This window comes from Pecten maximus, chromosome 2, assembly GCF_902652985.1.
Source record: "Pecten maximus chromosome 2, xPecMax1.1, whole genome shotgun sequence".
Taxonomy (NCBI): Eukaryota; Metazoa; Mollusca; class Bivalvia; order Pectinida; family Pectinidae; genus Pecten; species Pecten maximus.
In genome coordinates this window covers 39170211-39194531 of record NC_047016.1, presented here as the reverse complement: position 1 = coordinate 39194531, position 24321 = coordinate 39170211, and the positions used below count along the sequence as shown (strand labels likewise).

At 36.7% G+C, this 24321-nt stretch overlaps 1 protein-coding gene across 7 annotated transcripts in view; it reads right to left on the bottom strand.

Moving 5' to 3' along the window:
- Positions 1-7235: 7235 nt before the first annotated feature.
- Positions 7236-24321, bottom strand: part of LOC117322038 (golgin subfamily B member 1-like) — a 58918-nt gene continuing 41832 nt past the window's right edge. For 3 of the 7 annotated variants that reach the window (XM_033876749.1, XM_033876753.1, XM_033876752.1), the window contains 12 exons: positions 23057-24039; positions 22275-22627; positions 20410-21062; positions 19729-19835; positions 19259-19474; positions 18732-18881; positions 17526-17765; positions 16814-16986; positions 16496-16504; positions 14105-14248; positions 13757-13895; positions 7236-11788 (listed from right to left, as the gene is read on the bottom strand). In XM_033876749.1, coding sequence (XP_033732640.1) covers positions 11643-11788; positions 13757-13895; positions 14105-14248; positions 16496-16504; positions 16814-16986; positions 17526-17765; positions 18732-18881; positions 19259-19474; positions 19729-19835; positions 20410-21062; positions 22275-22627; positions 23057-24039 — 3313 coding nt within the window. In that variant the 3' untranslated portion in view covers positions 7236-11642. Of the gene's footprint in view, positions 11789-12782; positions 12841-13756; positions 13896-14104; positions 14249-16495; positions 16505-16813; positions 16987-17525; positions 17766-18731; positions 18882-19258; positions 19475-19728; positions 19836-20409; positions 21063-22274; positions 22628-23056; positions 24040-24321 lie in introns of all 7 variants that reach the window. The other 4 variants (XM_033876751.1, XM_033876750.1, XM_033876754.1 and 1 more) reach the window with 4 other exon arrangements.

Sequence of the window (24321 nt, the reverse complement as noted above, 5' to 3'; positions counted from 1 at the left end):
TTTTTTAATATAACGATAATGTTAAGTTTTTGCATAGACATGTCTCTACAAATGTAAAAATTAATCGGCTCAAGTGACGAAAATCATGGTAATACACAGTCCGACTCATGAGATATATATACCTAGTTTATCTATTTAAGTTTTTATTACCTTCATCTTGGCTGCTACCAGTTGGTCACCTTCAGGTGTGCCCGTGTTAAGTGGTGTTCGGTAGGGGCTGCACATGCAGGGCTGCAACAAGCTGCACGTAGTCACCAATGACTGGTATCCGAGTGTTCGGTATGACATTCTGAAGATATCGCCACTGCTTCAACCGTCCATTTACTGACTCGACTATCCATCAGATTTTTGTTAAAAGTCGAGAAGGATTGGCCTGGAACAGAACATATATACAAACACTTTAAATGTTTTTTTCTATTTATGACATTCTGTAATAAACATAAAACATATTTAATATTTTAATCAAAATGACAGCCTATGGATGGCTTTCATGGTACCATGCTAAACCAACAGGGTGGGTGAGAGGGGTACATAGGAGTATAGAATGACACACCTTGGTATGCTAAACTGGTAGTTAGAGGTTCTCGAACAAGTGTAGAGTATAGAATGACACACCTTGGTATGCTAAACTGGTAGTTAGAGGTTCTCGAACAAGTGTAGAGTATAGAATGACACACCTTGGTATGCTAAACTGGTAGTTAGAGGTTCTCGAACAAGTGTGTAAACATGTATATAAGATGGATACAGTTCTCACTAGCTCTATATGACGGGTTTGTTTGCAAACATCTGGCATTCATATTGACATGATGTATAAAAGTTCAATACTTGATGACTGAACAATATTGGGTAATGTTTGGAGCATCAACACAACACTTATTCTAATTGTTTATGTCACAGAAGAATTGCAATGTCACAACCTCTAGGTAATCATATCAAATTGTAGGTTTATACTCATTATAAGTAATAACATTGAATATTTTGTAATATTACCTCTTCTGTTGTGTTTTGTTTTTGACCTCTTTGAAGGAATGTTGGCATCTGGTACTTTATTCCGAGGTCATTCAGAAACTCCAGGGAATCCCTGGCATTCATATTGACATGATGTATAAAAGTTCAATACTTACATTTTTTTTTCAAAATGTGTGATGACTCAGAAACTCCAGGGAATCCCTAAATCCTCGGTCCACAACTAGGAGGTCATCTGTCTGCAGCCAATCCTTCATGTTCTCCATGTTTGTTTCGATATTATGTTTCAGTATGGAAGCATCGTTGTTTTTATAATCGGCGTGATATGGTCCCAGAATAGAAACGATGTACCCAGTTGTTGTTACGATTACCATGGGTTTGACGAGTGGTCTATTTTTATGTATGCTGTAAGATCTTCGTTGAAATTGTTGCTCTTTTCAATGTATATGTATGTGCCTTCCACAACTAATAAAGCTGGTTTGTTGATCATGGTGCCAAACAGTTCTTGCGCTAGTGGTCTTGTATTACATCATCTCGTGTTACATGCTTAGTGTGAAATTAATCATAATCGCCCTGCGCACACTAGATTTTCCAATATTAAACAGAGTGGACAGTAGTCGGTTGGACATGCCTGTTCTCAATTTAACGAGCAATATTGCAATACATGTTCTACTTGTTTGGTTTTTAGCTCACCTGCCCGAAGGGCAAGTGAGCTTATGCCGTGGCGCGGCGTCCGTCGTCCGTCCGTCGTCCGTCCGGCCGTCCGTCCGGCGTCAACTTTCCATTCAAGCAACTTCTTCTCAATAACCAAAAGGCCTAGAGACCTAATATTGGGCCTGTAGCATGCTGGGGTGAAGGGCTACCAAGTTTGTTCAAATGAATGACCTTGACCTTCATTCAAGGTCACAGGAGTCAAAAAGGCTAAAATCTTCAAACGACTTCTTCTCAACAACCAACAGTCCCAGGGAGTTGATATTGGGTCTGTAGCATGCTGGGGTAAAGGGCTACCAAGTTTGTTCAAATGAATGACCTTGACTTTCATTCAAGGTCACAGGAGTCAAAAAGGCTAAAAAAAAATTAGACGACTTCTTCTAAATAGCCAAAAGACCCAGGGACTTGATATTGGGTCTGTAGCATGCTGGGGTGAAGGGCTACCAAGTTTGTTCAAATGAATGACCTTGACCTTCATTCAAGGTCACAGGAGTCAAAAAGGCTAAAATCTTTAAACGACTTCTTCTCAATAACCAAGAGTCCCAGGGACTTGATATTGGGTCTGTAGCATGCTGGGGTGAAGGGCTACCAAGTTTGTTCAAATGAATGACCTTGACTTTCATTCAAGGTCACAGGAGTCAAAAAGGCTAAAATCTTTAATCGACTTCTTCTCAATAACCAAGAGTCCCAGGGACTTGATATTGGGTCTGTAGCATGCTCGGGTGAAGGGCTACCAAGTTTGTTCAAATGAATGACCTTGACTGTCATTCAAGGTCACAGGAGTCAAAAAGGCTAAAATCTTTAAACGACTTCTTCTCAATAACAAAGAGTCCCAGAGACCTAATATTTGGCCTGTAGCATGCTGGGGTGAAGGGCTACCAAGTTTGTTCAAATGAATGACCTTGGCCTTCATTCAAGGTCACAGGGGTCAAAAAGGCTAAAATCTTCAAACGACTTCTTCTCAATAACCAACAGTCCCAGGGAGTTGATATTGGGTCTGTAGCATGCTGGGATGAAGGGCTACCTAGTTTGTTCAAATGAATGGCCTTGACCTTCATTCAAGGTCACAGGGGCCAAAAAGGCTAAAATCTTTAAACGACTTCTTCTCGATAACCAACAGTCCCAGAGACCTAATATTTGGCCTGTAGCATGCTGGGGTAAAGAGCTACCAAGTTTGTTCAAATGAATGACCTTGACTTTCATTCAAGGTCACAGGAGTCAAAAAGGCTAAAATCTTTAAACGACTTCTTCTCAATAACCAAGAGTCCCAGAGACCTAATATTTGGCCTGTAGCATGCTGGGGTGAAGGGCTACCAAGTTTGTTCAAATGAATGACCTTGACTTTCATTCAAGGTCACAGGAGTCAAAAAGGCTAAAATCTTTAAACGACTTCTTCTCAATAACCAAGAGTCCCAGAGAGTTGATATTGGGTCTGTAGCATGCTGGGGTAAAGGGCTACCAAGTTTGTTCAAATGAATGACCTTGACCTTCATTCAAGGTTACAGGGGTCAAAAAGGCTAAAATCTTTAAACAACTTCTTCTCAATAACCTTCATTCAAGGTCACGTCGATCAAGTATGCTTAAATCTTTAAATGACTTTTAGTGAAAAGCCAAAGTGCAGAGAGACATTATATTGGTCCTGTAGCATGCTTTCAAATAACTGCAGGATCCATATATGAAAAGATCACTGCATTGCAGGTGAGCGATTTGGGCCCATTGGGCCCTTGTTTGTACATTGAATGGATGTGCTACTCCATAAAAGTAAGCACAAGTCATTGAAGTCAGCTTTTGTAATGCCTCTGAGATTCTGATAATCTGCATTAGTTAAAGAATGGTTATTATCAAAGTCAATTCGGTATCGTTCATTTCGCACTGCAATAGCTCTTATGTTTGCAATTAGTGACGAAATATCAGTTTTATTAAAATATGTGCTGAGAATTCGTCGAGTTGTCGATCACAGAACAAAGTGCCTCTATATTAAAGTATTTATCTGAATTAAGGTGTTTACAGCAACATCTAGAAGCAGATGACCCCTTTCTACAAATAGTCTAGTTCTGCAGTCGATGGAAACTGTCATCAATTTTGAACTTCTCTTTTTGCATATACAGCAGGTGGAATGACTGTTACCAGATGACAAAATGAGTAATGGAATATTTTGAGGACTTTTAAATTGGTTATCATTTCTAGGTTTTTTAGGAGGTGAAACATAGTTCGGATCGTTTGGTGTATCTTCACTATCGGTCACATTTTTACACAACTTAGGTTTTAGGGTTTTTGCTGATCTTTTGTATTTCACAAAACATGTTTGACATTTTACGTCATCAACTTCTATGGCTAAATGCTGAATAAAGTCTTTGTAGACATCAGTGTTAACAAATCTTATTTCTTTTGGCCTTGTACGTTTGCCACAAGCAATGCATTTAAAAGACTTAGGCCCGGTCCCTGGCATTCTGCAATACAAATTATAAATAATAATAATAATAATTAACAAATATATTTCTATTTTTACATATTTTGTCAATCTAGTTTAATTTCATTTGCAACCACATTTTTGGATTTTTGACTTTTTAAACTGAGCGAGTGCATAAATATTACAGTTACTATAAACATCATTGTATTGTATACATAATCTTCAAATAGCCTGCCCAATGACGGTCAGTCAGCAGTTTTTGAAGATGTAAACACTGAAACACACTTTGCAGCTGTCGTCTGCCCGCATCCAGTTGAGGCACCAGCTTGCGACTTTGTGGAGGTCATAGGAAATTATAACATAATGACTGTTCATACCCGAGCAAGGCCCAGTCTCCTCCGTGTATGTAACAAAAGACCGGGGTATCTATGTGATCAACAACATATGATAAATATCAGAAAAAGCCTTCCTTTTCAAATTAATAAATTGGTCATTTGATCTCTCAATCTTATTTTCAAGACTTTCCATTATTAAAACCCTGTCACTTTCAAAGAGCTAGTGGATGGTGTCATTGGTGAACTTTGGGACACCGCCGTAAAGGACAATGTCCTTTGTGAAACAGGAGGGTGTGATGCTACATCAGGTTTCAGCTTCTTTTTTGTTATAAACTAGAACTGTCGCCAGGATGGCTGACTAATACCCCCGCAATCTGCACGAGTCAATGGTGAATTGGAACTGTTAATTAGAGGCTAACTAAGATATCCCAGTAATAAAGTGTCCAGTTGCCATAGCAACCATAATTTTGAAAAAAGAAATTAAGTGGCATGCACATCTACACATGGTCTTCTATATTTGTGTGAAGTTTCATTGAAATTGGCCATTTAGTTTAGGAGGAATTGTCCGGACAAACTTAAAGTTATGGTTCTTATCAGAAAACCTGTTTAATAGTGACCAGTTGCCATATAGCAACCATAATTTTGAGAAAAATTGGCCCTTCGGTTTAGGAGGAGTTGTCCGGACAAAATGCGTCTACAGACAGTCGGACGGCTGGACGGACAGACAGACAGACAACCTGATTCCAGTATACCCCCCTAACTTCGTTGAGGGGGTATAATAAAAGAAGAGACATATATTCAGTTATTGTACCCGCCATTTGAACCTACAAGATTCCAAGTTACCAACCCCAATCCAATAGTAAGTACATGATAGTATACCTATATATACAGTGCTATACATATACATGTATCACCAAATGATTAAATAAATAGTGTCGAGACATGACCATATAACACAGACAATAAATTAAACATGAGTCTCATCACTGTAGGGACACTATGGTGACATCATATATAAACTTTTTTTTTTTTTAATGATCTATGTCTTATTTTAATTGAGACAATGTAATCAAGCCAAATTAGAAAGGTACACCAGCTCTGAAAAACATGTTGACTAGGTGTTGGGATAGTTCAGAAAATGTTTATCCTGTTTATTTTAGATAACAGTTTTACCTTGTACAATGCTTTGACACATTGTTTACAGGAGCCTATTTCTATACCAGCCTTTTTTGTTCCAGTCGGACTGAATACACCATTGGGGGACTGACAACCCCATTAGGGGACTGAATACTTCATTAGGGGACTAGATACTTCTTTAGGGGACTAGATACTTCATTAGGGGACTGACTACTGCCATAGAGGACTGAATACACCATTAGGGGACCGACAACCCCATTAGGGGACTGAATACTTCATTAGGGGACTAGATACTTCATTAGGGGACCGACTACTGCATTAGAGGACTGAATACACCATTAGGGGACTGACTACTGCATTAGAGGACTGAATACACCATTAGGGGACTAGATACTTAATTAGGGGACAATCTACTGCATTAGAGGACTGAATACACCATTAGGGGACTAGATACTTACTGACCGGGTCATTATTTTATGCATAAAATATTGATCTCCCCCCATAAAATCTTGACCCCCTAACTGTTTGTTTGTTTTTGTTTAACGTCCTATTAACAGCCAGGGTCATTTAAGGACGTGCCAGGTTTTGGAGGTGGAGGAAAGCCGGAGTACCCGGAGAAAAACCACCGGCCTACGGTCAGTACCTGGCAACTGCCCCACGTAGGTTTCGAACTCGCAACCCAGTGGTGGAAGGCTAGTGTTAAAGTGTCGGTACACCTTAACCACTCGGCCACCGCGGCCCCTAACTGTGCTGAAACAGTTTACATCAATACAAGATTTCAAGCATTATTAAATCATCTAATCTGTAATTCATTGTGTCCACAAGTTAGCCCAGGTAATACACAGGGTGTCATATATGTGTACCTACCTGTGTTGTGGGACCCTGGGGGCTAAATTGGAAGGAGGTGTATAAGTGAAATAAGTTTTTATTGATGGTAAAATTATAGAATTCCATCAATCATTGATTATTTCATTGATTTAATTGGTGATGCTGTAAAATATGTTTATGTTATAAATGTATTATATATTTTTTCTTTTTAGTATCTTTAATGATAGCAAATATAGCAAAATCAAATCCCATGTGATAATCATTAACAGTACAAGAGATGCCAAAGGTATCTCTGAACCCACCTTCAGATTTGTAAGAACTAAATCCCAAGTGACCGGTCAAAGATTGTTTTCTGTCTCAAAATGGATCATGCACAACTAGGGAACAGAGAAACCTATAAATGAAATCTGAGAAAGATCCAGGAACTTCTATAACTTCAACTGCCAAATTCAAAATGGCTACCTGTTGGTCCTCTTGTTTTTGGATCAATTTTGAAATGGAACATGCACAACTAGGGACAGCAAGGAACCTTCAGATGAAATTCAACAAAGATCCATGCATTGCAATAACAATATTCAAATATCATGTTGGCCATCTGTCTGCCATTTTGTTTTTCCATCAGTCTCGAAATTAAAAATTTACAACTAGGGACCATGGGAAGTCTTCAGATAAAATGTGAGAAATATACAAAAAGAACTGAGAAATAGCCATACCAAGAGTTGTTTTTTTTATGGATGGAAGGACGCTGGACAAAAGGCGATTTGATTTAGTTAGCTCACCATCTGATGATGGTTGGCTAAAAATATGAAGGAAAATTTAAGACAACCAAATAAGACCAAGAAAACATGTCATTTTATATTGACCTTTTATTGTCAATTTTTATGTATTTGTGACATGCATGATGTCAACAGCAAGTATTACATTACTTTGACAATAAATAATCCAACATTCTCGCTTTAATAAGATTGTGGTTACATTCTGCATTAACATGTCTCCACAATATAAGAGAGCTGGCTCTGGGATCATGGAAAGATTCAAAGATTATTTCCTAATCCCGGGGCCTTGTATTTTCATCCTAATCATAGCAGTACCTTCACTCTCGGCAAATATGCCACCAAAATTTGGTCAACAGTACACACTAAATATAACGCATCTCTACAGAGAAATCTATATGTGCAGCCCGTCATGTCCCACCAAAAAGTTGGAAACTTTTAAAATTATGCGTCTGTACAAAGTAATATACATAATAATTGATAAATAATTGCTCAGAACATCATTGTGATAAATAATCAACAGTATTTGAAAGTAAACAGATTTTGCAACAGAAAAGTAGCATCAAACATTGCACAGCATATATTTCAATATTTATATATATACAGCACTATTTACCACAAACAGAAGTTCTACCAAATCTACATACTTATGGTACAAACTAAAATCTACATTAGAAGTTACATTAACAGTGATAATGGCTATTGATAATTTCTTCAAAATATTCTCAAGTTATAAATCTACAACACAAATTAATTTTGTAATGAAATGTTGATTTATTTTGATTCAAGCAACATAAGAGACAACAAAGAGGATGAGCTTGGAAGTTTGGTCCCTTGTCTGACAGCACATCTCTACTAACTGGATATACCGAGAAATAACTTTCATCTTTCATGCCCTCTGTGACATTGGAGAATATTAGCTTACAGTACACAATATTTTTAACGTGAAGGGCGAAATAAAAAAATGGGTGAATGCATTTTATCTGTGAACAGTGAATATTTCATAGGTTTGAGTTTTCCTATCTATGGGACAGTTATTATATGTAGCTTGACCAGGTCAGCCATGCTAACACTATGAATGGTCAAGCAAATTATGATCACAGGGGCTTGGTTTTCAGATTTTGAATAATATCTGACATCAGTTGATAATTACATGGAGATTCTAGTATCTATACACATTTGGGGTATGGATATTCTAGTATGTATACACATTGGGGTATCAATGTACACTATTTAGATACAATGACCACTTGGCTAGAGCGAATTTCTCTTTATTTCAAACAGTTGCGAATGAGACTAATTAGCCACATGTCCCAGGTTTGACCCTTAGAGGAACCATTATTTTCACTAGCAAAACTCTAACACCTAAATAGGGGGAGAATGTAACCCTTGTAAATTCAATCCGAAATATACTGCTCGGCTTGAGCAAACTTCTCTTTATCTATATCAGCTAAGCATAAGACTAGTAAGCCTGAGGTCCTGGGTCCAATCCCTAGCAGAGGCATTAAAATAGATTCATCATGCTCTTTATTTCGTGTATAAATACTTTGTGGTATAACCATTAGCTGATGTCATTTATTACCCCAAATCTCCAAACTGAGCCTCTGTGTATGTGGTTGGAGCCTGAGGTATACAGTAAAAGAACCACAACATAAAATGTTGGTGTACTTTCTTTGCTGGTTTCAAGATACATGTATTTAGATACTTTCATGGTAAAAACTTTCATGGCTACCCGATGATAAATCGTAATAGTCTAGTACATAACAAATTATTTTCTAATTCATTTCTGTGGTTCCTCATCAACCACACAAACAATGAATGGTTATACACATTAAACATTTCATACTAAACAGTATTTGGAAGTTGATTGTGGTAAGACGTTTGATTTATATTTTGGCATGACAGCCATTTTGAGCTTGTAATATCTGGAAGACTGGTGATATATTTTTTCTGATTATGCACTAGAGTATGACTATTTGTAGAATGTCAGAGCATGAAGTTTGATGATTGATCTGTTCACAACAAACCCTTACAGTTGCAGAATAGCAGCATTGGCTGCATGCTGGCTTTTTGAAGTGCCAAGATGATATGAAACAGGGAAACACAGCACACAAAAGATGAAGATGCACAGGTACTGACACAGGTTCCAAAAAAAAAAAAAAAAAAAAAAGTTACTGCCAAAGGGAGGCAATTCATGCATGTAAATTATTTCTAACTTCAACAATTGATGGAAAATTATTAAATGTGCCATAAATTTTGACAATGCTGCTTTAAGGCTCAGGCAACTTAAAGACAAGGATTTCCTATCTATGATGGTGTGTAGGTTATTTCATACCTCTGGTAAACTTTTGCAAGGAACTTGGTCAATACCAGTACATGCATCTTTAGGAAATCTTGACGGTAACAACGAAAATGAGCGAAAATGCAACATGCAAGGATCTGTACAGAAATCAGGATGTTGGCCAAAACAAAATGAAAATGACTGACTTCAAGATTGTTAAGGAATTTCAAAATATAGGAGAAATATCATCAAATGACAACAGAAAATACTGAGCTGTCAATTACATAACACAGGTGATAAGAGGGTGGGGTCATCTGTTTTGTGTTTGGGTCAATTTGAAGCAGGGTCTCCATGTAGTAGTTGGTGACTACCCCAATGAACAACATACAGGAGGCCCATCACATGCCATCCAGAGCAAAAAGAGTGAAGTGTTTTGCCCAAAGACAAAACCAAAACCTATACTGTCATTTTTCTCAGCTTCCTGAGAAAAACAAGCGGAAACAGTTATGGAGCTTTGAATCATGAACCTTGGATCTTTGGGGATTGAGATTACATGGTTGGTGCTCTAACTGACTGAGCTATCTTGACCCCATTAAGTGACAGCGCAAACACAAGAAGTTGTGTCAGTGATGCAACATGAGGGAAGGGGGCAAGGGGGGTTGGGGTGGGTGTTGGGTGGGGTGGGGGTGGGGGGCAGTCATCGGTTCCATGAACACACAGATCAATACTATTATTGTAGCATTTGTTGCATGACAATAATGTGTTTATGTTAAATAATTTGATAAAACTTTTTCAAGTAACATTTGAATCAAAAGACAATCTTAATGACATACTCTCAAAAATATATGATTATCTATAAGTGAGCAACAATGAGGCTGGCAAGACAAGTGGATATTGTGAAAGACATGAATTTTGTTTCCTTAATAGTGATCAAACTACTAGGTATTTATCAATATTGTAGAAATAAATCCTTATCTATGTACAAGAATATCAAAAACAGCTGTATTCACTATAAGTCATAAACCATGTACAAGATTATGATACAAAATAGGCATTTTTATGTAATGCTCTGACTCGCAATACATCAAGACATCCTTAACCCTTTCAACCCTAAGAAATGTTAGTGGACTCTGCCATTCATTCATCATTTGAAGTCCAATATTGTCAGAAGGGGTGAAAGGGTTAATAACCAAAACCTATGTAATAGTGACATCAAGTTATCCGATACAGAGATCCTTGGGTAATAACGTCTCTTTGTCTCGGACTTATTACCTCTACCTTGACCTCACACAAAAACTTGACGTGCCAGACATCATGCTTTTCGTAAATTACAAAAATGTAGATGAAATTTATGAAAATAATCACAAAGTGATAGAATTTTTTTACAATGACTTCATGAGTTGTCTTAATTCACAATAATCACCATTATAAATGCACTAATAAATGTCATTTACATTTATGGAAGTACGCGAGATTCGTAATGAGTTTTTAAATGATTAATTTACTCTGACATAAGTGTGGCAGTGTGTAACAGTGGACTCAACCTGCCAATGTCACACGAACACACGCATACATATATATATATAGACACCTCTCACACCTCGGTACATATATCCAACAAATATACCCAATACAAACTGAAATATCATGACCATTACGTATGACGTATACCTGGTCCAAACATACATTTGACTGACATATCCAATACATACTGAAATATCATGACATGACATATGACATATACCTAGCCAAACATACATTTGACTGACATACCCAATACATACTGAAATATTATGACAATGACATATGACACGTACCTGGCCCAAACATACATTTGACTGACATACCCAATACATACTGAAATATTATGACAATGACATATGACACGTACCTGGCCCAAACATACATTTGACTGACATACCCAATACATACTGAAATATTATGACAATGACATATGACACGTACCTGGCCCAAACATACATTTGACTGTAACAACCAACACCAGTCAACATATGTAACATCAACAACAAATCAACAACAGCGGGATTCAGGTTTAGTCAACAATTTGGTGACCTCTAGATTCCACAAATGTCATTCACCGGTGACCTCTAAATCCTGTAACGACTGTAGATTTTACCAATGAAGTAATCTTTATCATGTTTAAACACAGGTGGTGATGCTCGCGATATGATAGATTTTCATCAGCTGAAACTCATCTCACTATCTGTGTCCACGTCCCGCGATGGTTGGACTCTGGTGAGGGGCACCAGTGGTCCTGAACTGTTTCTGGGCACCTCCTTCTCAAAGTTTGTTCTCGCCTTGGCTGCCACTTTCGTCGTCTTTTTCACTGGTAAGAGAAGAAGAATAAATAATTAGTAAGTATCATGGTTGACTATGGCACAAAACATGAAGAACTATTTCTGCAGTTTGAATTCAATGGTAACAAATAAATCAATATATGTCAGCTTCAAAGATTTCACAAATTAACATTCTTTTATTTTATTTTGATTTGTAGAGTTGCACATAAATCCTTATGTCTATTGATTTTTTTCTTTATACTAACAGCCACCAGATAGGTAGATTTTTGAACATCAGAGAAAAATACAACGATGTTGAATGATAAAACTTGGAATACTTTTTTACTTCTACAAGTCTATAAGTGTCAAGATGTAGTGACTATGACTATAGCTACGCCTATTGCAGTTCCTCATGCCAACTATACAGATGTATGCTAAACACTCCCTACAAATTCAGAGCTCTATAAGTATGGATAGGTAGAATTTAAAACTGATACAGGGGTACATGTAAGTTAAATTTGATGACAGAATAACCCAAAGGATATGCAATAAAAAAGAGAGAAAAGAAAGTGTTGTTTTGGGAGGCTGGGATAGTGAAGTGTAGACTTAATGAGGGTTTTCTGGTACATAACACAACACTGCACACTACCAGGATAGTACTAGCTCATAATAAAGTCTCACAAAACCAGTCTGGTTTTATTATAAACACATTATTATACCGTGTCAAACACAAGTGTGCTATTTAGTCTTCAAAAAGCATAATTTCATTATCACTAAAACTTTACCATGCCTAATTCATTAAGATGGGTTTTTTTTGTCTTGGAAAGAAACGGGTAAAACACAAAGTGTTAGTCTTTACAACAGAAACATACCAAGAATATTAGTTGTTACCTCCCTTGAACAAATATTTTAAACAGGAAAGCTCTCAAAAGAAAGATATTTGATTAAAATTTGAATTAAAATTAATTTTCTGTAAAGGGAGGTAACTCATTCATAATTCTGTCAGGTAACAAAACCAAACCAAAGCCACACATGAACACCAACCATGCTGGCAGTTTGAGGTTCTGCCTGCGAGTCAACAAGCTGTCGAAAAGCTTTTCATCTGTAACAAATTGACACACCAACATACATAGCCATTCAAAAAACAATTACTCTTCGTCACACCCAGTAAGCAACATAAACCACAACATGGACAATTTCTCCTAACAGAGTGTCTGAAAAACATGTTCCACATTGAAATAATTATCTAAATTACTCTACAAAATTATATATTTGGGAAAGTTTGGAAGCTTTCTAAAACAAATTTTATTTAATCCCAAAGGATATAAAATCATTGTCACTATCTAATCTGATAATGTCTTAGTAGGAAAGACATCAGTGTTGTCATCATGAATTCACAAACAGGTTGGCGGTATTGAACTGTAGATATTGATACAAATCACTATCGATGGTGAATAAAATCATTAACATTCATGGTAGGGAGGGGAGATATTATCAATTTTTACTGCATTAGTTCTGTTCAATGACAAAAATTGGATATTTTTAAAAAATTGTTCTATGTATCACCAGGAGATTACTACAAGACAGTATTTTTTATATCAGTAATGTTTACGTACATTATATATCAAAATAAAGTAATGTGGATTCATGACATGTTTTTGGAGACACTGTTGCCAGTAAAAAGGTACGACAAATCATTCAAGGGAGACAACTCTCATGTCCGCAGTGATTAGCTGTCCAGTCGAAGCAATAACATTTCAATTATGTTGATGATTTTATTTAATTTGATCTTCCCTACATCAATCACTGAAAACTTTATTACAAATAAGCTTAAGAAAATTAGCAGAAACAAAACATCAAGTAAAACAAAACCACTGAGCTGCATACAAACAACAGATATTAGAAAATTAATCCAATTTTCATCAATTAAGTTATTAAAACAATACATTATAAGTCTAACAAATAAAAGAAACCTGAGTCCCATTATTAATGGTATATATCTATAAACCTGTACTCACACTGACGATGAATAATCTCCTCCATACTCTGTTTCTGTTTGTTACTCGTATGTAGTCGAGCCTCTGCGTCCTTCACCATCTTCACCATCAGGTCGTACTTGGACTGAAGGGCAAACAGTTCAGTGCGTAGGACTTTGTTCTGCAACAGCACAAAATGTAAGTTTCAATGTTAAAACACTGCTCTTCTAAATCACCTGAAAATATGTGGCTACATCAGATTATAATTTGGAGTTACAAAATATGACAATTATCAAAGCTCAAAAATCATAAATAACAGCAGGATTCACCCAGTTTATATCTTTAATCAACCAGTGCCCCGGGTCAGTTTGTATTTTGACCAGTACTGACCTCAGTAGCAGCCTTGGTGTCACTGCCAGCCTTAGGGAGCTGAGTTGTCCAGAAGCAGCCAATGAGAGACTTCTCCTCGTCCAGACAGATGCGAAGGTTTTCAGAGCTTAGAGAGAGTTCCTTCAGGGTACTGTACTCCACGCTCTGTGACAAACACAAGGGACATTGATACGGGTAAGTTTGATTTTAGACAAGTGGGTTTATATACATTAAAACATGAGGCCCACAGACTTTTACCTGACTCTAGGAGCTGTAACACTACTTGTATGAAGAAAATCAAACGTTACAAACACAATATGTAAGTTTTATGGCATCTAAAATGTATTGGTTTTATTCTCTGTATCAATGACAACTACTTACATCATTTTGACTTTATAATTCCATGTAAACCCTTTATTCACTATTGCCCCCTGGTTGCTTAGTAATATAACAAACTAATAATTTTAATTTTACTTTTAATTCATGTAACGATGCACCAGAGAGTACTATGAAAACCAAAGTAACAATGATTGAAACCGGACTTGGATATCATTATTCATATTACATAGACAGAATCCATCAGTTGGAAATTGGTAGAAAACTGAAACACATCGCCAATGAATGACTGCTTGTGTAAAAGAACAGATCTCTGTAGCAATGCATTTGAAACTTCCACCTGATATCAGCTGTAAGACCTACTGCATGAACCATCAGTTTGAGAATATACCAGCGAAGTCAATAGGGAAACATGCATCTACTGTATTAACATGCACTTAAACCAATACAGAGGTTATAAACCATGCTAGGGGCATATACACAAGCCTCATCAGGACAAAACTGAAATCTATTTCATAGAAAGAGAAAGCAATATTTCCCAATCTTGCTAGTTAAGAAGCCAAGCTTACATATATTCACATATTAAATACCTAGAACAGTATAAGGTATGATAAAATGTAGAAGGAGCCAGTTTGATTGTTCTACTGTTGTTTCCAGTATATTACCGAAATGACCTACAAAGAAAGGTCATACTACCAAAGTATTATAATCGATCAAACAGTTTTAGACCCCATTTTAGCTAGGGTGGCACATCTAAATTTTACATATGACATTTCCATGTGAAGTTTTCCAGGTAAGAATGGTGTATATTCCAAAGATTGTTGTATGGATTTAGAGCTGTCAGTATCATCAGTCGAGGATAAATAAATGTATGGATGTGTTCTGATTAATAAATATCATTGACAAGTAAGATTCTGTAAACTTAAGAGGAACTTAACAAAACGACTCCTTTCAGGTATCTGATATACATTAACATACAGTAAATCACTCATATATATTCAACATATTTATTTCAGAATTTATCTATGAACAAACCCACCACTCACAAATACACCCCTGTAGTACTTCCAACTTTCTATTAGAACCTAAAGGCTAATAGAAGATCAAATAGATGTACCAGCAAAAAAGCCCTCTCCCAAACTCAAGCCACGTTTTGTTACGGGGAAGTAAAATACTGCCTATATTTATTTTACAGGAATGGCAATTGGGAAATAAATAAGACATAAATATTGAGTGATTTACGGTATCAAACCAGTACCATGTATGTACAGGCAGTACATGTTCTCTCCATTACCAATACTAACTACAATGTCTCGCCACAACTAGACAAATACCTCATATCATACATCTCCTTTTGTAAAAGGTCTCGACTACTAAGGGCTCAAAGTGGTGCCTATTTAAGTGGCCATGGCGCCTTAAATTCACCATTGGCAACCATTAAAAAGAACTGTAAATTTGCGATTTGGTTGCAGTCCATGCTAAATGGCATTCACAATTGAAAAAGTAGAGAGAGATATTATACCGATCTAAGAATAAAAAGATTTTTTTTTTTTTTTTTTTTAAATTTAAGACAACTAGGCCATGCCAGGCGACTAACTTTTCCAATTTGTAGCTAATTTTTATGACTTGGTAGCCAAATAGGCCATCTGGTAAAAATATCCACTATGAGCCCTGATACTTATGTCTAAATCTCGAGACATATCAATGCAAAATGCAGCAAATTACCGTAGATAAACGCGTTGTTTTTTTTTACCTTAAAAGCAGAAATTGACTGTAACTTTTTGTAAACAGCTGTATGACCTATATAAGAGGCCCAACAAGTGTTACATGGTTAAAATGGTAGATAATGTTTTGAGCATGCAGTGCTATCTCGAGGAATTGTCCTGTAGCATTTAACCCTTCATATAAATACATCACTGATTCCCAAATTTCATTTTATCTAATATGATTATAATGATGGATTAAGAGCGTGCATGGCATTGTCAGGAGCTATAAGGTATATGTTTGTTACAGGGAAGTCATTAGAATCATGCAATACACTATCAGGAGATGCTAAACTTGTTTTTATATCTATACCTTAATCAGCTGAAAGTAAACAACACAAAATTTTAAGTAAACAGGTAAAAAAATTTCTGAAATCAAAATTTTAATTAATATATCCGTATTCCTAAATTCTACTAATCTGAAATCAAAATTTTAATTAACATATCCGTATTCCTATATTCTACTAATACATATGTACACCTGCTATAGAGCCATCATGTTACTCGCAGTTTGCGTATGAAATTTAACAATGCTGAAAAGTTTTATTATTTCTCCTGCAAGACAGAACATTCTAAAAACATCAAATTCTACAGGGAAGCTTGATTGACAGATACATATAAATAACCTTACCTCAGAAGTTGGCATGGTTTTGAAGACTCGCAGCCTCTCCTTAATTCGGGCTTCAATGCCCTTCAACACTGTCAAGGTCTCACAGTTTTCCTTCTTCAGTTTTTCATAATCGTCCAGTTTTCCAACAGCAAATAAGCACCGGATATCAGAGTCAACCTTGATTCCTGTTAAGTCTGGTGAGAAAAGTATTTTATAATAAAATCATAAGGTTTTGAAAAGCTGTCATGTTCAGATAAGTTTTACACATCTATTCAACATTTTCAATTCATGACAGACCTGGAAAAACATTAATAGATTATAGATTAAAGATAATAGCAAATGATGCAGTATTTCAGATACTGACTGTGGTTAGTTCTGAAAGAATAAAGTTAAAATTTACATTTTGTTAGAAAAATGCACCAATTTATCTAAACATAAATACACAATTTTCTCATCAGCTAATCAGAAATCTTGGAAGCATTACTTTTACTTGTTGTGATACTTGTGGAGAAAATAGGTTAGGAACAGAGAAAAAAACCTTTAAGAATGTATTGTATTGTGATTAAACCAATGCCTTGATGACAGATTTTACAAATGAGAGATTTTCACTGGATTTTCTACATGCATGTATAATCTTCAATTAAGGTATAAGCCAAGTCTATACTTGTAAGGGCTCATTTTTACATTCTTATTTATTATAGGCCAATACCTCAAAGACATGAGTATTTAGTACCTGCAACAGAACTAGGGGGGTCGTCAACATAATACGACAGATTTCCATCAGACATCACAGGCCGTGAGACGCATCCTAATTTTGTCATGTCGACCAGCGACTGGTGCAGAGTGCCACCTGGTGAGGACTGGGAAATATACAGCTCCCTCTGTTGGTTGAGCAGGGCATTTTCTGAGCACATGGGCGGCCATGTTGATATGCCGTAACCCGATAAAGAGGGTGTATCACTGGGACAGGAGACTGGTTACATGTGAAGTGAAGAAATCCGAGTTAGGAACACACACACAGACTACAGGACAAGACCACTACATGACTCCCCCTGATAATTAACACTACCACTGATTAAGATAGTTTTTATATCTCTATCACTTATTTTTTGCTGACTTGAGCAAGTCTATTAACCATAGACATGATCTACAAGTATTAGACTTGCTAAAGCTTTAGACATGAAATGATGATTTATCAACTTGACAAAGTTTTTTTTTTTTTTTTTGAAAACATAATCTGAAATTTGATATCTTAAACCATTCATGTCAATTATTCAATCCTTCTCAAGAGCATATAAATAACCAGTTCATAAAAGTGAACACAGATTTTTAATTTTTATTTAATCCTACCATCCAGTAAATCTATACAATCACAAAACATCTAGTCTAAAGAGTGGTCTTGTCCCCTAGTTGTAAATCAAACACAAAAGTGTTTTTCTATTAGATCTAGAATAGTGTGAGAAAAGAGTATTCATTAAATTCATAGGAACACATTAATATATCAGATCAGTATGGAAAATTTAAAATACGTGAAAAAGTCTGTCAGAGAGAATTCTACAAAGTTACTATTAATTAATATAATATTGCAGATTAAACCACATGAGAATCAGGATGACATTTTTCTTGAAAATGGGCATTAAGTGTACCCAGTTCTAAGTTAAGCAATCATGATTTCATGTGGTTTGCTATTCTAATACACACCAGGTTAGAAACACACTGTGATAAAAATATCTCTGAAAGTTTCTTATCATGAAATTACGTTTCCTGTCAACGGTTTCTAAAAAGTTAGAGAGAATCACATCAAATTATTTATTTAAGATGTTAGAAAAATGTCACCAAACAGCTGTAACACACTGAAGTGATCCACACATATACAGAATTACTCAGGAAAATGACACCAAAGTCTTTTAGGTTATCTAGTTGTCATGGTAACACTCACCCGACATGGAATCACTACTGTTGGAAACGTATGACCCACTGGCTGACCTTGACCCCATGGGAGCCTGATGACTCTGGATACGTCTAATAGTCAGTGCTCCATTCACTTGAGTCCTTTCTGGATTGGGCTGACCATCAGGTACATCAGTTCCTAAGGAAACCAGAAACACACTCAAATATAGGCAAAAAGTGAGATGAATTTAACACTTAAAACTCTACATGTCTACAGGCAGACTTTTATCATTCAAACAAAACAGGTTAACAGCTTCATAACTAACATGTCCAATTATGTCATAAGAATTCAAACATAATTCCTAGAGATCGATCAACATGATTCTATTTTTCAATGATAGCACCATCACGAAGTTTACAAATTGTTTATAGACAGACCGGGTCAGACATACATCCCAGAGATGTAACCATGGTGGTTGTTAAAAGATCGACAGACACAGCACCAATACAGTGTGTAGGACAGTGTCATCATTATCAGTGAATATTGGTTATGATGAGTTACATTACAATTTTTACCATTAGAGCGTGTAGGACTGCCATCCTTGACGTTGAAGATATTGGTGGTTGTAGTTGTGACTTGACGAGGACTGGCTTGGTGTAGAAGATGTTCCTCAAGTTTCTGTCTGAGAGCATTGTTAGTATCAATACATCTCTCAAGCTGGACACGCAGGTGTCGGATCTCTGTCAGAAGCTCTCGGATATCAAAACCTCCCAGGGGCTTATTACTACTGTCTGAAATTCAGAAATATGAAAATTGCCTTAGAAATGTCATGCTTGGTACATTAATATTTCAATATTTATATATGTAAGATATCCTTTCCTAAATCAACCACAATGAAGACCAATATACTGATAACAATTTTATTTCTGGATACATTTTTTTCTTATACATTGATCTGGTGTCCACTGAATTTTGTGCTAATTTGACTTTACTTTACAAAAATGAAATTCTAGCAAATACATAATTAAGTATGCCGATGATTTACCTTCAGCTTGTAGTTTCTCGTATACACTAAGTTCAAGTTTGAGAGTCTTGTTCAAGTCTTGGTTCTCCTGAGCTTTCTCTAACATAGTTTCTATCTCCTGCTTCAGCCTGGAGGATAAACACAATCACGATCAAATCAAACATAGAATACAAGTCTGATAAAATGTCACTACAACTTTATCACTGACAGATGGGCCTCAAAAGTGTCAGGCTGTCTAAATCTCTAGTAATAACCATAATATACATTCTCAAATATTGATAATAACTAAAAGGATTTCATATTTTATGCCTATTCTACCATTTACCACAGAAGTATAAACAAAATCAGTTCAGCAGTAAAGATGTTACAGTCAGCAGGATCTCCGCCAATAAGAAGCTGTAGAGGCTATCTTAGATTATGGAGCTCTGCATTATTTACAATGAATAACCATCCACAAAACACCTCTTTCTACCCAGTGTCAACACAATTGTAATACATTAATTGATCTAAGGTAAGCATGTTATATTGATTTTCATATGTGAAAATAAACCTCTCTAACCTACGTGGGGCAGTTGCCAGGTACTGACCATAGGCCGATGGCTTTCCTCCACCTCCAAAACCTGGCACGTCCTTAAATGAACCTGGCTGTTAATAGGACGTTAAATAGAAAAAAAAAAAAAAAAACCAAATCTCTACCCTTACCTGTTGACCTCCTTGCTGCTGTCTTTGAGTTGCATGTCGAGGTTGTTATTTCGTTCCAGTAGCTTACAGTTGTCCTGATCCAGAATCTCGTTCCTTTGTACCAGGCGTTTGTTAGCTTCGTCCTTCTCCGCCTTCAGCTGATCCATTTGCTTCACCCTCTCACTGAGTGAGTGAACCTTTTTATCGTATTTCAGAATAGTGTTGTCCTTGTGACGCATGTGGTCCGCCTGTTCCTTCACCACATGGCTCAGTGACTGCATGGCCGTCTCTTTTTCGGCTAAAACCTCACCTTGTTGTTTGATAATATCATTTTTCTTCTGTATTTCATCCTTCTGTTTTCTGATAGCATTCTCTTTTTGCTTGACGACATCTCTGTGGTGTTGAATGGTGTCTTCCTGTTTTTGTAATTCTTCTTTCATGGTTTTCAAACAACTTTCTTTTTTCAGGATCTGTTCTTCTTGCTTTTTGACACAATCTTCCAGTTGAGAAATTTTCTTTTCTGTACGTTCGACAGACTGTTCCAGTTGAACGATTTGCTCGCCCCGCCGTAGTATAATATTGTCTTTGTCCTGCATGAGTTGCTCCTTTTGCTGCCCAGACTCGTACATGTCCTTCAGTTTGGTCTCCTGTTGGTGTAGACTGTGTTCCTGTAGCTGTAATACAGGGAAACAGTAAAAGTTAAGACAAAGTGAAATACAACTCTTTTATCATAAACAACCCCAATGAATACAACCAGCAAACACACATATAATTCAAATAGTTTCGTTTTCCATTCTCATTGCCTACTAAGTAATATAATTAATTTAACCCAACCACTTTCCAGATATAAATACTGCATAAAAGATCAAATTTTTATTTCCGATTCAAGAATTATGTTTCCAAATTCCATACCATAGTATGATTTATCTCATCCAATTTTATTCTTTTACTTCAAAATGGTTTGTGAAACCTTTCATGTTTCAATTCTTTATGTCTACGCAACAAAGTAGCTGAAAAAAATTGCTAATGTCGAAGTAGTGAAGTTACTGAAAACATTACCACAAACATGTTCTGAGGTAAAAACTGGCATTTAAAAAAAAAAAAAATTAAAACCAGACAGCAATTAATCTTGTGATGTTTATGTAACTGCCACATGCCTGAGGAATTGTGGATAATGATGCGATGTGCTGATATTTAGAAACAAAGGCAGATTATTCTAAACATTTACAAAATATCAAAACCAAAGAAATGTTGACTAACACTAAATATTTTAATTGCATTTTTGTATATTTTATATCAGGATTTTGTCTTTTGGTCACATCAGCGTACTAGAGTAAGCCAACAATAGTTAAATCTGTCAGACTTACTGTAGTTACTGTTCCCAGGACATACCTGTAACTTTAGCTGTAGTTACTGTTCCCTGGACATACCTGTAACTTTAGCTGTAGTTACTGTTCCCTGGACATACCTGTAACTTTAGCTGTAGTTACTGTTCCCTGGACATACCTGTAACTTTAGCTGTAGTTACTGTTCCCTGGACATACCTGTAACTTTAGCTCTAATTACTGTTCCCTGGACATACCTGTAACTTTAGCTGTAGTTACTGTTCCCTGGACATACCTGTAACTTTAGCTGTAGTTACTGTTCCCTGGACATACCTGTAACTTTAGCTGTAGTTACTGTTCCCTGGACATACCTGTAACTTTAGCTGTAGTTACTGTTCCCTGGACATACCTGTAACTTTAGTTGTAATTACTGTTCCTTGGACATACCTGTAACTTTAGCTGTAGTTACTGTTCCCTGGACATACCTGTAACTTTAGCTGTAATTACTGTTCCCTGGACATACCTGTAACTTTAGCTGTAGTTACTGGTCCTAGGACATACCTGTAACTTTTTGCGTAGCTGTTCCAGAAGATTATCCTGCTGTTCTATCCTCCTCTGTTGTACAATACACGTCTGTTCTTCATTGCGAATCTTCTCGTGCCATTCTCGAATCGATATGTCCTTTTCTGGTGTCTGCATTTTTATGTCGGTACTACAGTCAAGTTTCTGCTGTATACCGGAAAGCTCTTGCTGTAGTTTTTGGATGGTCCACTCTCTCTCCTGGATGGTGATGATTTTGTCACGGACTGTCGACTGGTTCTCCTTCAGTTGTTGCTGTAGTTGACGAATCATCTGCTGTAGTTCAGTGATTGTCGTCTGCTGCTTACTGTACATGTACACATTTTGTGTGGAATCTGTAATTACATTTACAACTGTGTAAACATGGACTATACTGGTTCAATTTTGTGTGGAAAAAATGATTTTAAAGAAAGTTGGTACAATTTTACAATAGACTATTTTACAAATTTCTCAATGATTTTCATCAAAAATATATATGATTTCAACACCCCAAAATCTCAACCCAAAATTACCCTGGTAAACCTTACAGAGTAAACCTTACAGATCTTCCCTTCAGGCGGAGATTTCTTCATCTACATCTCACAGGATGTATTACACTGCCTTTTACCATAACAATGTCACATGGACTAGCAGCCAGTGTAAGTAAAAGTGCTTATAGAGAAGCTCTCAGCGATAGAAGTCTCAGGAAATGAAAGATCTTTATTGACAATATTACAATCTATATCATTAAGACAGCCTGCATGTCGAGACTCTGTTTTACTAACCTGTTGTAATCTTGTGTCCATCCATGTCCAGTTCCAGCTGATGTCTCAATCTGTCACTGTCTTTAACAGAATGCTCCAACTTTATCCGCAGTTGTCGGATTTCAGCTAGATGTTGACGCAGGAGGTCAGTATCTGTGTCCCGTTTGCTCTTTGATTGCGGGGACATTTTAATGGGTGAATTCTGAACTCCAATGGAAGTGCACAGATTTTCATACACATTTAGTTCATCCTTAAGAGTTTTATTAAGATCTTCCACAGCACTCAGTCGAGCGCGCAATGACTCTACTTCGCCATCTTCTCTCGCTGACTTTTCTAAGATACTTAATTCAACCTGACGGCCATCCGATATTTTTGACATCTTTGCAGGAAGAGAAGTATCTCCATTCAACTTGAACACAGGTGGTGTCATGGAATCATCAAAGATCTGACCGTCTGCTAAACGTCTGTTGTACATGAATTTTTCATCTGTATCAAATGCACTGATATAAATTGAGGAATTTTCCTTGTCTGATCCACTTACATTATGAACATGACCTGGACCAGGCATGAAATCGTCTCCAGAGAGACGAGAGGAATGGTAGCCTGTCGATCCCTGACTGGAATCAGCCATGTCCTCAACAATCACAATACCGTCCTGTGTTCTGTCTAATCTAAGATGGCTGCCATCGGTCAAACTGCTCCCTGTCATGTGACGCATTCGTTCCGGTGACCTAAGGCTACTGACCTGACTCACTTGTTCCGACAGATGTGAACGGTTTGGAGATTTGTTGGGAGGTATTTCCCTGGATAATTTCCCACTGGGGTTGACATTTCCGTCAGCACTACTGACAGTTGATGAGGATTTCGGAGACTCTGACTTCCTGTTCATTTGATGGAAGTGAAGTAGTTCCTGATGTAACTGATCAACTAGCATATTTTTCTTGCGTAGTTCATTGGTCAGTTTTTCCACTTCCAAATTCTTCTGACGTAGCCCTTCTGTTAGACTGCGAAAAAAAAGTATATGTATTTTTTACTATCCCATCTCAATTTTTACCTGCATGATTTCACATGTACCAAACCAATAGTATATTTGTCATCATGCTTCAATGGTTACAGTTGTTGAACATGTAAACAATGGTGCCTTTCCATTGCTATCATCTCATAAAATCACAGATTTTAAGAATTAAAATTCAATTGCTGTGTTAGCCACATAAATCCTCATTCTCAGCCAAATTCAACTAAACCCTTTTCTCAATCCTACTTAAAGCCTCATTTTCGGCCACATT